Source organism: Carcharhinus amblyrhynchos, chromosome 29, assembly GCF_965287045.1.
Source record: "Carcharhinus amblyrhynchos chromosome 29, sCarAmb.v2.hapA, whole genome shotgun sequence".
Classification (NCBI taxonomy): Eukaryota; Metazoa; Chordata; class Chondrichthyes; order Carcharhiniformes; family Carcharhinidae; genus Carcharhinus; species Carcharhinus amblyrhynchos.
The window spans coordinates 21215086-21231816 of record NC_137352.1 but is presented as its reverse complement, the minus strand read 5'-3'; the positions used below and the strand labels follow the sequence as shown (position 1 = coordinate 21231816).

Genomic DNA, 16731 nt, shown 5'->3' with positions numbered 1-16731 from the left:
GGAGAATGATAATTTAAAATCTGTAGTGTTGCAGTTACAAGCTGCTGATCAGGGTCAGCAAGGAAGGGAATGATGAGTGATCGGGAACTGATACAGATTAGGGCAGAGTTTCAAAGGAGCTGAAGTTTGCACAGTATATTGAGAGGCCAAATAGAATAAATTGGAGCATGTAAGTTTGGAGGTGACAAAGTTATACCTGAGAGTTTCATCAACAGGTGGGCTCAAGTAGATGAGGAAACAGGGAATTTTATAGAGGTGGAAGTCTTTGCGATGGAACGGATATGGAGTTGGAATCTTTAAGTCTGGGTGAATAATGTAAAAACTCGGTGTTTTTTGAGCAGACGTTTGGGTGCTACGGTACACTTTAGCTGTTTAGACTGATCTGTGGTTACAAAGGATAGAGTGCTACACATCAGTATAACAATATGCCTTAGAGAAGGTGAGCAAATTATTCAAACTCATGTATTGAACAAAAGTATTAACTAAATAAAAATTTCATCACTGAACGAGAGGCATCTAAATTTATAGTAAACAAGGAAAATGTTATAGCAGCATCAAAAGCAGAACTGCAGCTATTGGGAAGGAGACAAGTGCAGAAAGAAAAGTGCCACTGGACCACGCATGTATGCATGCACGCACACGTACACGCGTGTGTGCACAGACACATGCACACACGCACACTCACACGTGCACTCCTCTGAGTCACAAGGTCTGGGTTCGTCCCACTCCAGGACAAGAATGGGTGGCAAGGTGGCACAGTCATTAGCACTGCTGCCTCACAGCGCCAGGTTCAATTCCTGGTTTAGATCACTGTCAGTGTGGAGTTTGCACATTCTCCTCGTGTCTGCATGGGTTTCCTCCAGGTGCTCTGGTTTCCTCCCACACTACAAAAATTTGCAGATTGAGTGCATTGGCTATGCCAACTTGCTCCTTAGTGTGTAGGTTAGTGGGATTAGTGGGGTAAATATGTGGGATTAGGGGAATAACACCTGGGTGGGATTGTTGTTGATACCGACTCAGTGGGCCAAATGGTCTCCTTCTGGCTATTCTTCTGCATAGAATTCTATGATGCTATGATTTTCCAGTTCTTCCAGCCTGCAATAGGCATTATTATTTTCTGATGGATATATTTTAAATCATAGAACTGCTACTGGTTTTGCCCATTTAGTTATTGCAGATCCCAGTAATGAAGTGATTTTTGGTTATTAGGAGTCTGTTAAGTCCAAAATAGCTGAGGAGCCCGCGCCAACAGAGCAGCAGAAGTCTGTTCTAATATAGTATGTAATGTTAAACTGAGGTGGGAAGAAGTGTTGAAGAACTTGAGGCAGCATGGCGGCACAGTGGTTAGCACTGCTGCCTCACAGCATCGGGGACCCAGGTTCAATTCTGGCTTCGGGTGACTGTCAGTGTGGAGTTTGCATATTCTCCCGTGTTTGCATCTGTTTCCTCCAGGTGCTGTAGTTTTCTCTCACATTCCAACAATATGCGGGTTAGGTGCTAAATTGCCCCTTTGTGTCAGGGGATTAATGGGGTAAATACGTGGGGTTACGGTGATAAGGTCTGGGTGGGATTATTGTTGATACAGACTTGATGGGCTGAACAGCCTTCTTCCGCACTGTAGCGATTCTATCATTCTATGAACTGGAGCCAAGTACAAATGTAGCTTGCTTGACCTTAGACAATAAATCAGTGCATATTCTACTGATTAAGTGGGACCGATGAGACATGACAGACAGTTCCTCTCAATCTGCAGAGTATAGAGAGGTAGCCAGACTGAAATTAATGAAATACAGACTTCAGATCAGCGATAGGTTTGCAGGTCATCTTGTTTGAAATGATCTGGATGAGGGTGGGCCAAATCATCTACTGCACATTTGGCTGCAGCACAGGAGACTTTTGGCATGGCATTGGTGCCAAAAGTGCTTTATAACAACCACATCAATACGTCCTACAATGAAGCCCAGATAATCCAGAAAAGTAAAGGAAGAGGAATGAAGATTACCTACAAATACATATAATGGAATGATACATATCATAATGGCACATCAAATAATGATACATTTAATATAATGATACACTGGGACATTGTGTAGCATTTTGTAGATTATCTCTCAATTGTATTGTAAGACAATCCCATGCATCCCTCCCCCACCTTGCTTCCTTCTCATGTGACTGCTATAAACATCCAAGGTATTACTTTGGACCTCTACTTTCTAGATGTCTTATATAAAAGGACTTTGAACTCAAAAATGAGGTGGTAGTGATGGTGACACCTCCATTGCAGAAAGGATATTTGAACCATGGAATAACATCAATTTACTAGGTTTGTAACAGGGGCAAGAGGGTAAAGGTATGGGGAAAGATTTCAAGTACGTGGACTGTCTCACCGGAGCAGAAAAGGTTAAGGGCAGAGATGCTGGTTTTGCAAACTGGAAGTTTTTTTGCATTGCTCAGTGAATCTGTAGCAAAGGATAAAAGAAAATTATGATTACCAAAAGAAATGTAAAACAAGAGATTGGAAGAAACTTTTCATGCAAAGAGTTGTTCAATTATAGAACACATTAGCAGAAGTTGCCTATTGAAGCTGATTTAGTCATAATATTTAAGTGTGTTAGATAAACAGTCAAAGAAAAATATTACATAGCTTGGAGCAAAATCAGGAAAATGGAACTGGGAGTGTGTGGAGTGAGCATCAACAAGGCATGAAGAGCTTAAAGTTCTCCTTAGAGAACTTAAAGTTCTATAATTCAACATTTCTGTAGCGTGGACAGTTTGTTCATTATCTCACTTACATCCTTCTCCAGATCTTTGTCTTCAGATTTTGCAGTGGAATAAGTAATAAGTTATTGATTACTGTGTTACTGTAATCAGTAACACAGTCCAATCCAAATTTAGTAGTGATATAATCATTCAAGTACAGATCTCAATCCCAGTTTCAGTCTAACTCATTTCCGATAAACTACCATTGTTAATATCTCGATACAAGCGTTCCTTTAGCTACCATTCACAGTGGTGAAAAGTTCTTTGTAAGTCAGTTTCTTACAATCATGTTTAGCTGCATCCCACCATCATAGGCACCAAGCCTACGATTGTTTTGCAGAGGTCCACATACCAATATATACTTTTATAGATGACAAACTTTAAGCAGTGAGATATATAGTGACCAGTTCTATCTTGATCGGTGGACTCTGAGTAAGGATGTAGATGGAAACATGATGTAAAATTAGCATGGGCAGTTCAGATCCCTTGTGTGGCATTTAGTAATGTTGGAGTAAGGAATTAATTTTATTTCTGTTGGAACATTATTCCATAATTATTTCCAAAAGAATTGAAGATGGGGCAATTGCTGCATTCCAGTGACATTTTCACTTGACAGAATTATAATCATTCATTTTTTTTACCTGCGTGAGGCTCATACCCTTCAGCATCAGTACAATTGGGCATGGCCCAACATACTGATTGTAATGTCTGCTGATCCTTACAGTGAAGGATCTGGTTAAATTATTGCACTCCGTCTATTTCTTGCAGTTGTCCCTGCTTTGGAATTTTTTTGTAGCAAGCAGTCAGTTTGAAAAAGAAGTTGTGCTGTGGCTAAACCATAGATCAAAATCGCTCATTTCTACATTCTCTAAAAGCTGTGTTCCATTAGCTGGAGCATTCATTTTTTTGCTTTGACTTGTTTAAACCACTGAAAGAGTCCCATTGACCTTTTGGCTCTTCTCCATTAATCTGTCACTTCCAATTCAGACTGAAGTTGAGAACTGTCTCCTTGTTTCAACTGATTACATTCCTGAGATGATGATTTTCCAAAACTTAGGTAGCACCATTCAGTGACCATTTTGGTTAGACCCCATTTTCTGAGTCTCCCTGTTTTCTGTTTGTGCAATGAGATTCTGAGTTGTCCCTTTTATTAAGATAGGGATGGTTGAACATGTGGCCCACCTGAGTTCTGAGTATGGCCCACTAGGCATTTTGTTGACTTTTGGCTATGTGCAAAGTTGTCCGTTTCCATTGATTTCCATCTGTACAGTTTTTTTTCCTTCCCATATGACTGAAGTGATACTTTGGTAAGGCAAGGGCAAATGAAGTGATGTGCATGCTGATTGCTCTCTCACTTAATGTTGTGTGCAATGTGTTTCCTCTGCTTCCAAAGTATAAATATTTATTTTGATTTTATTATTTGAAGTTGATGATAGTTCTATTAATATATAAATGAGTAAACATTTTCTATAGCTCTTTATGAAATATTCAGCATGTATTTAATCTCATTCATGGGGTCATGGTTTGTAACAAGTCTAATTTCAATCTTGCAGCCTGCTGAGATGAAGGAGGGCTATTCACATGGCCCACTTACTAGCCTAGGTTGCTCATCACTGCCTTAGAGAGGTATGCTAACAGAGTTCTCGGAAGTGTATGCACATTATAAATGTGCGACTGCTTTTGTGATCACTGTAGTTCTAGAAATGTTATTAGAATGTCATCTGAAAATGCAAAGTGGGAGGGATAGGCATAAAGCTGCTGGCAACATTACTTAATTATCTTGTGATGTGACTTGTATATTCTATAACAAACTGAGTAGATAAATAGAAAGGAATTGGGAACAAGATAGATAGGCATGATTTGATTTTCGTGGAAAGTAAATGCTGATCTAGACTGGTTGGCCATATGCTTTATTTTCTTATTAAAGCTTTTATGTAAACATGAGGACTAGGGAGAAGTTTCACAAAGGTTTGTCCTTTGAGAAGTTTTGCATTCCAAGGGAGATCAGCTAGACTGGATGTGTTCAGGGCAGTGCAAGTACCACTGATTTGGAAGTATTGTATGTGTGGAATAGTCTGATTGAATTTCTATTACTGTCCCTAATGTTTTACCTTTCTGTTTGGGATCTAGGATGTGCTCGTTTGTGGACAATAATTGCCCAGTCTATAATAAAGAAGGTTGAGCAGCAGGATGTCGTTCTACCATGTCAGCATCGCTTCGGTCATTTAGTCTCAAAGGATCTGGATATTGAATGGCTTTTGCAGGACTCTGAACCCAATCAGAAAGTGGTGAGCATTCCTTTCACAGATGGTTTACATTATAGTCGATTATTATTCTAATTGTGTCAATGTTGAACGAAATGACTAAATTGCGTCACAGTACATTATAGTTTATTCAGCTGTACATGATTGACCCTTAATCCTACTCTGCAATATTTTTTAAAAGTTAAGCACTCTGCAGTTAGCTCAGATGGTTAGAGTGTGGTGCTAATAATGCTAAGGGTGTGGGTTTGATCCCTGTACTGGCAAAATGCAAGGGTCTTTGTAATTCTCTTTATCAAACAGATATAATGGACCAAGTACCAGTTTGATTTAATGTGGCTTTCTTGCAGGCCAGTTACATTCTTGACAAGATTTCCCAACTTCAGAAAAACCTGCCTCTGAGCTTGAATCCATTTATTTTAAACAAATTAATCTTGTACTAAAATAACAGAGAGGGGACTTTTTGCTTATGTTTGAGGAGTCAGGTTTATCTTCATCACCAGCAGTACAGAATATAAGAGCAAGCTGTGTTTATTCAGAGCAGTGGCTGCTTTGCTTATAGTCATAGAGCACAATTTTAAGGCCTCGCTCATCCCGAACCATAAAATCACGCCTGACGTCAACAGACATTTCCATTCTCTGCCACTCAGCCACTCCAATTTTCTCATGGGTCGGGCGGTAAAATTGCTAGGATAGAATCATAGAGATATATAGCACGGAAATAGGCCCTACTCATCCATGCCGACCAGGTTTCCTAAACCGAACTAGTCTTATTTCCCTACATTTGGCCCATAGCTCTCTAAACCTTTCCCGTTCATATACCTGTCCAAATGTCTTTTAAATGTTGCAACTGTATTCGCCTCTACCACCTCCTCTGGCAGCTCATTCCATATACGTACCACCCTCTGTGTGAAAAAGTTGCCCGTCAGGTCTGTTTTAAATCTTTTGCCTCTCATCTTAAACCTATGCCCTGTAGTTTTGGACTCCCTTACCTTGGGGACAAGACCTTGGTATTCACCTTATCTATGCCCCATAATGATTTTATAAACCTTTATAAGGTCACCCCTCATCCTCCTACGCTTCAGGGAAAAAAAGTCCCAGCCTATCCAGCCTTATGGTGTTAAAATTCAACTTCAGAGGGGGAAATGAGGGGTAGGAGTTGAACAGTTGCTGTTATTTACCCTGATCATTGAATGGAAAGGCAAGTCACATAAGCTGTATTCCATTGACTGATACGTTTGTGTTTTTTAGCTTATGACGTTCTTTCTTGGGTGTCCCATCTTCCGAGAATGTGTCAACTATATTAATATAATTTATTTCTAATTAGTAAAATAGATTTATAATAATCAAATATATTTATAATTAGTTAATATGATTATCAATTATATTTCCGACAGATGAGGAAGTTAAGGATGATTTTGTTATGATACATAAAATAGCAAAGGGAATTTACTTATTAGTGTCACAAGTAGGCTTAAATTAACATATTAACTACAATGAAGTTAATGTGAAAATCCTCCAGTTGCCACACTCCAGTGTCTGTTTGGCTGCACTGAGGGAGAATTTAGCACAGGCCAATGCACCAAACCAGAACATCCTTCAGACTGTGGAAGGAAACTGAAGAAAACCCATGCAGACACAGGGAGAATATGCAGACACCGCACATACGATGACCCAAGCCGGGAATCGAACCCAAGTCCCTGACGTTGCGAGGTAGCAGTGTTAACCACTGAGCTGTCCCAAATTCACTGGGTTCATAAGGCATAACTCTTTACTTGAGGAATCCAGAATGAGGGAACATGATCGTAGAATTCAAGTTTTAGAAGTGAATCCAGGAAAAATATTTTCATACAAAGACACATGAGAATGTAAAAGACACAGCCCTAAAGGATCACATATACAGCCAATTCAGGGATTTGAAAGGCGATAACTGTTTACCTGGGAAGAAAGGACATGAAGAAAAAGAGAAGGAATTAAGAATTAAAAAGACAGCACTGTTCGTGGCTAACAAGATGACAGAGCAGGTTCAGTGGATCGAGCAATCTATTACTGTGCAATGTTGACTCAAGTAATTAAACAGGTATGGTACTTTTCATGGTTAGGCAGTTTGCCCTTTGAAGAAGCTGCCTTGCTGTGACAAACAGACTTTCCTGAATTGACACCTTTTTATTTACTTACAAATTGTTGCTCAAGGCAAAAAGGCTTGCAGAAGAGTTCCTCACTCGCAAAGGATTACACTGGATGTTTCTTTGGATACTGAACAGATTTACATAAACTGGGTTGGAAATAGTAATTAAAGCATTTGAACCAGAGATTCCAGAGACTTTGAATCAATTAAATAATGGTGCTTTTGCTCATGTAATGCCAATTCTATCACTAACGTAACCATCTGTGACTGTGTGGAGTTTACACATCCTCCCTGTGCCTGCGTGTGTTTCTTCCCAGTGCTCCGGTTTCCTCCCACACTCCAAAGATGTGTAGGTTAGGTGGACTGGCAATGATAAATTGTCCCTTAGTGTCCAAAGATGTATAGATTAGGTGTATTGGTCGTGATAAATGTGTGGGGTTAAGACGATGGTTTGGGCCCAGGTAATGTGGTCTTTCAGAGAGTTGCTCCAGACTTGATGGGCTGAATGGACTCCTTCTGCACTGTAGGGATTCTATGATTCATTATACATTCACTCAGGGTTCTTCTACTTGCTGCAGTAGCATAATAATATTCTGTATCACTTCACTACCTTACTGCAGCTAAACGCTAATAAAGACATCGCTGTATCAGCTTAAATGTTATGCTTCCCTGAAACAGAGCAGGAAAAGTAACTTAGATACACCTAAATACTTAGATACAACTTAGGTTGACTGGCCTAATATTCCCTTCCTCTTGTGTCAGAACTGCTTGCATCTGAACCCAATTTAATTGCTCCCCCTCCAGCATAGCTGAGATGGGGTTTCACAGATTTGGGGAAATGAGAGTATCAAATGTGTTGCCACAGGATCTCTTCTGCCCGTAATATCTGAAGGAGATATTTTCCTGCTGCTCAGACCGATGGGATTTTCTGGTCCTGTTGCAGTGATGGAGATTTGGCTGAATGCCACATTCTCTGTCCTCGCTTGCAGCAGGGTGTGATCAGCTGGAAAATTCTGGCAATTGAGTCCATTTGATTACCTTTCTACTGCATTTCAATAAGTCAAGTATAAAATACGAAGTGCAAGATAAACACACAATCAATTTTTTCTTTTTAGTTGTACTGAATTGTTTTGCATGTGCTGGTGGTCAAATCTCTATCGATTAAGTTTGGCAATGGACTGACCAGAGTTAATGTATTAACCATATCTCAGGCTTAGATCTAGCATTGTAATTAACCGGTGAATGTAAGATTACATAGAATCATGTTGAATCCACATTAGAGCTTATGCTTCACACAAGCTGTTGTCATCTAACACTACCAGCATAATCTTTTAATCCTTTCCCCTTTATATGCTTGTATAATTCTTTTAGTTAAAAAGCAATTCTATTTGATGATTATTGGGAATTTCAGAGAGAGAATCTGATATTCACAAATTCTATAAAGTCAGGACAGAAAGTTTACTAGTTGCTGCATTATATGCCCTGCGATATTTTAAAGGCACTATATAAATAAAAGTTTTTGCTGAGTAGCATTCAGCTTTTACCGCTGTGAATACTGGATCAGATTCTGCCACTGTCCCAGTTCAGTCTGAGTGCGGATTTCATTAGTCAAATAAAAAAAAATGCTGGAAGGCGGAAGGAGAACTAGAAAATTCTGGAAAAGCATTCATCAGTTAGCATCTACAGTGAGAAAAGGCAGGTTGATTTTTTTTTTGAGTAGAACCATCTTGTGTTAGCTGGGTTTTTTAAACAATATGAATGAATGTAAAAGAATAGCCTTTAGGACATAAAGTCTTCACGCTTTACCTATGCAGGCAAAGAGAAGGAAATCTAAAAGGACAAGGGCAGCAGATACGTGGGAACATTGTGATGGCACAGCTGGTGGTAAATGCCAAATTGCTCAAATCTCAGGAAAAAAACTGGAAACAATCACCAAGACATTTGTTTTTGCCATTTTTATAGTATGAGGAGAGAAAGCCAGAAGCTACATCCTCAACAATTGTGTTTATTTTATAGTAAAGTAAATGTTTATTAAGAAATAAAGGAAAAAATAGAATTGCCTTGTCCTGCACTGTACGGATTCTATGATTTATAACAACAATAGCTTCACACAGTACCAATACTTTAAAAAAAAGTTCAAAATAGTCTGAAGCCAGAATATTACGGTTGTTTACACCAGTGGTATTTTCCCATCCTACTGCAGTGAATGGAGATTTGGCTGGGTGCTAATTTGCCTCACGGCGATGGGAGTGTGGCATGAATGGCCAGTAAGATCGCACCTTAAATTTAACTGACTTCAGAGGTAACCTTCCCCTTTAAATTCCATAAAAATCCAGTGATTTTTATCATCCTGGGTCTTTAATTTCTCTTGGGATGTCCTCTGAGGTTAATTGCAGCTGGTTCTTCAGGTCTGGCTTCATTTGCGCTGCTTGCTGGAAGCTGACCAGCTATTCCAGCTGTCTACTGAGATCTGAAACAACTATCCCATGAAGTTTCATTATCTCCTTAAATATGTTCCTTTCCTTTGATCTCTCCATTGTCATATCCAGAAATGCACTCTCCTAGAGCTGGTTAACTTCATTTATCTACTTTATCTCTTAGCTTAAAAGAAAACTTACCCTGTCCTTATTTTATCTACTGACACCTTTCTTTTACAACCTGTATATATTCTCCCTCGAACTAGAACAAGCCATTCAAATCTGCTACTGCTATTGCCTTACATAACCATTTGAAGTCCTTCTTGGATCATTACTGTATCAAAGCCATTACTTGTTGTTAGCTTAGATTACCACAATCACCCTAACAGCTTTAAAAAAACAAAACTATTACCAACAGTAAAATATTACTATTTCTTTGTTATCCTGACAACACCACCATGACGTGGAACTATTTGCTGATTCTTCACTGTTCAATGTGTCTCTGGCAAGTCGGAGTGGAACTTGTCTGTACATAATTGATGAGGTTCCTAGGGCAGAATCTGATGCAGGGTCCCGCTATTTTAGCCAATTGGAAGACGCTGCCAGAGTTACCTGCCACTGTCCCAAAAACTGAAAATTTCACCCAATGTACCAATTTGCCTACTTTTTTTAAATCCCCAGCTTCAATGCACATCCACATTTGTCGAGTAGTTAGAAAAGCTGAAATGTGAACTTAAAGTTTACAGGCTCCCTGGATTTGGACTGAAAGAGGAAGATCCAACCTTTATTCTCAGGTCTCTCTCATTTCAAAAACTGTTGAGCTACAGAGCAGTGAATGTAAGGCCCTGCAGCGGTGGGATTTTCTGACTGTTCCTGCTGGTGCGATTTTCTGGCCCTGCTGTTGGTGACATTCTGCCTTGGGTCCCCTGGCAGGGCAGGATACAAACAAGGGTAAGTGCCATTGACAGCAGCAGGATTGGAAGATCCCACTACTAGCCAATGGTGAGTTGCCCCCCCGCCACCGCAAAACATGTCGCGGGAAGGGTGGAAAATCCCGCCCAATGTGTCTAAACATGAAATCGGAAAAGTAGTAGAACAATGAACGTCAGCTCTTCACCACAGCCAGAATGCACCATCATTCACTATCTTGTCCATTATAGTGACTTCAGGGAAAGTTTAATAATCTTTTATGCTTTTCAACAAACATTTTTGGCACATGGAATACGTCAGGAGTCTAAGAAACCTAAAACAAATTTTGTTTACATATATTTCAGCCTCGACTAACTTACAATTGGGAGGAACTTTAATCGGTTATTTAAAATGTATAAACTTCTCAATAAATATGCGATGAGCTATTGATATTCATTGCATTTGCTTGCGTAGGAGGCAGCCAATCTTTTCATAGAATCTCTACAAAGCAGAAGGAGGCCATTTGGCCCATCAAGTCTGCACCAACAATGATCCCAGCCAGGCCTATCCCTGTAACCCCACAATTTACCATGCTGAAGTAGGAAAAAGGATTGAATGCATTTTGTACCTGAAGGGAAAGGGTTAATGGATTTTGTACCTAGAATATGTCACAAACATAACCCTTCATCATGACTGATCTCCTTTAGCTTATATTGTTCCTGGGGGGCAATTTAGCATGGCCAATCCACCAAACCCGTTTGTCTTTGGACTGTGTGAGGAAAGTGGAGTATCTGGATACTGACACTTTGCCTTACTTTATTATGTCTTTGTAACTGTGTCCATTTTTATAACTCTCTGAGGTGTTCGCATTTATCCAAGTCTGGCCTCTTGTGCACCCCAGTTTTCAATGGCCAACTATAATTGGTGGCTGTGCTTTCAGTGCCATAAACCCTAAGCCAGTGGTCGGCAAGCTGTGCATCACAACCCCAATTGGAAGGGGTCACAGAAATTGAGAATGTGGTTGGTGGAACAAAATTACATTAATCTCATATAGTGTAGTATAATAGAAGACTTTAGACGTTGCTGCAGGTATTGGAACAACTCTTCTCCCGTAGTGACAGGAAATAGGCCAAGTCAATAAACTGTGAGCTAGGAATTTGCATGATGAGCTGCAGTCTCTTTGGAGGTTTTGAAACTTTTGCAGTAGCTCATTACCAGCCTTGCCTCTTCATCCCAAACCTTCAATCACATCTTCACCTCCCTCAAGTGCTCACTGGCCACTCAATTACAGCCTCGCCTACTGATAGTGTGCTCACTGATCTTACAATTTTCCCCCTTTCATACTCACTGCTGTGGTTCCCGTTTTTAGACTCTGCCCCTCCCAGTTATTCTTCAGCCAGCTTCACTCTATTTACAACGGGGCTTCATGTTCACTGCGATGCAGTTCAATGGCCTTTGAACTGGGAATTTGAGAAACTATGTTGCAAGATGCGTGCCCATGTATCTCATTAGACTGATGAGTACATAAAATATTTTTTACAAAGTACTGTCAAAATACAGGCTTTCATGTTTATGCGTTTGTTTGAAATATGCAAACTTTAAGAATCATGTACTGCTTTATTGCTCTTCTGGTTTTGCTGGTTTCTGGTGTTGGGCTAATTTTCAAATGTTAAGATGAGTTTGTATTGAAAAATAGCTTTGGAATTCCCCCCCTAAACCACCCTGCCTCTCCATTTCTCTCTCTCTCTCTTCCATTAAGATGCTCCATAAAACCTACAGTCAAGATCTTTTCCGGTGAGACAACTTGTGGGTGGGATTGAAATTTCGGAGAAACAGTCAAACATCTGTTGATTTTGGATGGGAATTTCTGGACTCACCATGGGTGGGTCCAGAAGATTCTGGCTGTTGATCACCAATCTGATGAATCCTTCTTACTTTGTTGTCAAATGTTGTCTGATTATGCTTTCATGGGGCACCTTGCGACACATATAGATAAGGATGCTGTATAAGTGTTGTCATTATATTGTTGAGGGTTTCACTCTTCCTCCTGGGTTTCTATCATGGAGCCTGAACCCTGTTTTGTTTCTTGCTTTCTTACTTCTACTGTCTTCATCCCTCTTGGATGACCCATCTTGGCCTCCTCCAGAGATCACCAGGATCACAGATGTCCTCCTTCAACCAATTCAATTCACCCCACATCATATCAAGAAATGGCAAAATTACTGGATACTGCAAAGGCTATGAGCCCTGTCAATATTGCAGCAATATTACTGAAGACTTGTTGCACCCCTAGCCAAGCTGTTCCAGTACAACTACAACATTGGCATCTACCTGGCAATGTGGAAAATTTGCTAAATATGTCCTAAACACAAGCAAAAGGACAAATATAATGCAGTCAATTACTACCCCATCAGCCTACTCTCAATCATCAGTAAAGTGACAGAAGGAATCATCAATAGCTGTATTGTATAGCACTTACTCAGCAATAACTTGCTCAAGAACAATCAGTTAAGGTTCTGCTAGGGTCACTCAGCTCATGGTCTCATTACAGCCTTGATTCAAACGTGGACAGAGAAGATAAATGCCAGAGATGAGGTGAGAGTGAGGACCTTTGACGCAGAGGCAACTTTTGACTAAGAGTGGCATCAAGGGGCCCAAGCAAAACTGCAGTCAATGGAAATCGGAGTCATATGTGGCACAAAGGAATATTGTTGTAGTGATTTGAGGTCAGTCATCTCAGCTCCAGTTCCTCAGGGTAGTGCCCTAAACCTAATTATTTTCAGCTGCTTCATTAATGACCTTCTTTCCATCAAATAGTCAGAAGTGGGGATGTTCGTTGATGACTGCACAATGTTCCCAATTGCCCCAGAGTGATGTTTAGATGGCAAGTCCTGATTCTTGGGATTTGCTGATTGGGTTGGGTAGAATTTAAAGCTGCTCCAAATGCTTTGTTTAGAATCACTGGGCTTTAATACAGTGATATAAAAGCAGGATACTACGGATTCTGGAAATCTGAAATAAAAACAGAAAACGCTGGAAAAACTCCACAATTCTGGCAACTTCTGTGGAGAGAGAAACTGAGTTAACGTCACAAGGTAATTGTAATAGAGGTTTCAGTTATCCTCACTCTCATCAGGGGATTCTCAAAGCCCATTTGCACTTTTTCTCACTTTCTCCCCCTCTATTTTATAGTTGGTCCGGGCCCCGATTTTCCACTGGGCAGATTGTGGGGCATGGCCATTTTTGACACATTGACATTTTGAAATGATGCAGCGATGGAAATAATGATTGTCGGAACTGTGTTTGCTTCATGGGGCTTAACACCAGAGTTAACTCTGGAAAGAAGTAAAGGCACTTGAAAGAAGCAATTTGTTAACACCTGAAAATATTCTGTGATGGATTATCAGATACTGAACCGTTTGTCCACAATGCTAGCAGTTACAACTTTTGAGTTAGTGAAGCTTTGCTTTTTGAAAGGACCACCTTATATCTTCAAACCTTTTCTGGCTGATACCATTTTACCTCCTGGCTTCAGTGGTGGGTAAATACCAGTATGTGCAATGTCTTCCAGATATTTGTACTAATGTATACAAAACCCACACATTTTATGATTCATTTTAAGAGATATTTCTCAATATCTAAACACAGACATTATAGTCCATTTACAGAAAATGAACTGCTGTTCTTTATTTTGTTCATCCAATAGATTGTTAGCTTGTCATCCACTTCAGAATGTTTGACATTAGACGTTTTAGGTCATTCTGCTACAACGGTGAACTCTGCACATTCTGACTCACAGCCTTTTCATATGAAGACAACTGACAACTAAGACACTCGAGGGGATGCTCAATCAAATTATTTAATTTGCCACTTTGATAGGAAGGAATGGTTTATGCAGCCTATGCTGATGATGGGTGGGGTGGGAGCTGGGGGGCGGAGTATAGGGTTTTTCTGTTTTGGGTACAATTACGGATCCTAATGCACATTGTACCCCAAATTCCACCAGCTTTGTAAAGCATTTGTGTTTCCAAGTTTTCACACAAACCTATTCGCATTTTGCTGAATGTCAAATTTGGCCTCACCCAGCACAATCAGGCAGTGTTTTATAATGTGATCTTTTAAAAACATTTGGCTTTTAAAAATTTTCCTCGGTGATGTTTGATTAAAACAGATGATTCAGTTAATTAGCAGAAACTCCCAATGCTGACCTATTCATCCTAGGGGCACGGCTAATTTTGTGAGGGGTTGGGGAGATGGGGACCTGGTTCTGGTGCAATGTTTTTGAAACTACTGCAAAAGAGAGCTTGAGTTGCACCGAATACAAGTTATGCTTAAAATTTGGTGAACTCTTGTGCCAGCTGATTTTGGCCAAATTCCACTGAAAAACATTAACCAAATGAAACTGCAGACATTGGTGGCAGTATGGGGTACAAAATGGCAAGTACATAGGAAACTTGATGGGCCAAATGATCTCTTCTGTGTTTTAGAGATTCTATGAAACTGAACTATTTGTCCTTTGGTTTATGCACCCAATAAGATATCACATGTCACACTTCAGGAAAAATACTTGGTGATGTTTCCCTTGAAGAAATTCAGCTTTGTAACCTCAGGTGGTCTTTCTTTCCTGAGCATCTCTTTAATGCAGCTTTATTGGGAAAGTAACTAATTTTTTTCATTTTCTTTCACCAACATTGCAACTTCTCCAGTCGTCGTCCAGCACCTCCACTGAGACAATTCACAGAATCAATTTCCTCCCACAGTCCAAAGGTGTGCAGTTTAGATGAATTGGCCATGCTAAATTACCCCTCAGTGTACCCAAATAGGTGCATGTGTGTGGCAACTCGAGGATTTTCACAGTAACTTCATTGCAGTGTTAATATAAGCCAACTTGTGACGAATAAATAAACTTTAAATTCCTACAGTGCAGAAGGAGGCCTTTCAGCCCATTGAACCTGCACTGACAACAATCACATCTTCCCCATAACCCTGCTATGCCCCCCTCCCCTCCGTTAGCATGGCCAGTCAACCTAACCTGCACACCTTTAGATTGTGGGAGGAAACTGGAGCACCTGGAGGAAACCCATGCAGACACTGGGAGAACTTACAAACTCCACACAGTGATCCAAGGCCGGAATTGAACCCGGGTCCCTGGCGCTGTGAGGAAGCAGTGCTAACCACTGTGCCACCATGCTGTCAAATTGTTTTCTTTTCCTGCTCTGCACAGTGGCAAAAGTGGGATTATGATAGGGCCAAATGGGATTCTAAGGATTACAGAATCTAGATTATAGAATCTCGGGATTCTATCATTCTATGACTAGTTACCCACTGCTTGTACACTATTTTTGACTTTGGGTAAATCCTTTTGTGTTTTTGTTGCATCTTTAGCCCTACTTACAATACTCCCAGTGCTTTTCTAAACATGCTAGTGACAGTTTCAGGCAAACTGAGTTATATTGGTTCCACTGCTCTCCTCCTCTCACACTTTCACTTCACACCATTCCCCATCAGATCCTGGCAGGAACTAGGCCGACAAATTCAACAGCAGCTCTTAAACGTTTGTGAAAGATACAGTCTGCTGCTGCCCAGGACAAAAATTTAGCAAGTTTATATTACTAAGGGCTATGGATGGTGAGAAAACTGTATGTTTGCCACTAGCTGTCTTTTTTTAAATGCTTGATTAAATACTTGATACCAAAAACTATGTTAAGTTTGATGTGTTGAGTTTATTTTCTCTTTCAGCTCACATCACTGCCAGGACCTTAACCCGACCAATTGTTTTTGCTGTTTAATATGACTTCATTCTGGTATCATCTTGCAATGTAACTCATGATCTGTCTTCATAGAATCCCTACAGTGCAGAAAGAGGCCATTTGGCCCATCAAGACTGCAGCAACTACAATTCCATCCAGGCCCTATCCACATAACCTCATCCATTTAACTTAACTAATCACCCTGACACTGAGGGGCCATTTAGCATGGCCAATCCACCTAACTCACACATCTTTAGATTGTGGGAGGAAACTGGAGCACCCGGGGGAAACCCATTCAGACATGGAGAGAATGTGCAAACTCCACACGGAAAGTGACTCAAGCTGGGAATCGAACCCAGGCCCCTGGCACTGTGAGGCAGCAGTGCCTACCACTGTGCCACCATGTGCCCCCACCCCTCTCTTTGAAAATCAGGAGGAAATTCAAATAGTTGAAGGCACATGTGACAGATATAGAGCATAATTTTTTATTATGGATTATCATAGTA

At 40.3% G+C, this 16731-nt stretch overlaps 1 protein-coding gene across 2 annotated transcripts in view; it reads left to right on the top strand.

Moving 5' to 3' along the window:
• Nucleotides 1-16731, top strand: part of clmpa (CXADR like membrane protein a) — a 116954-nt gene that overhangs the window by 75611 nt on the left and 24612 nt on the right. For both annotated transcript variants that reach the window (XM_080214501.1, XM_080214500.1), the window contains one exon: nt 4891-5048. In XM_080214501.1, the coding sequence (XP_080070627.1) occupies nt 4891-5048 (158 nt within the window). The remainder of the gene's footprint in view (nt 1-4890; nt 5049-16731) is intronic.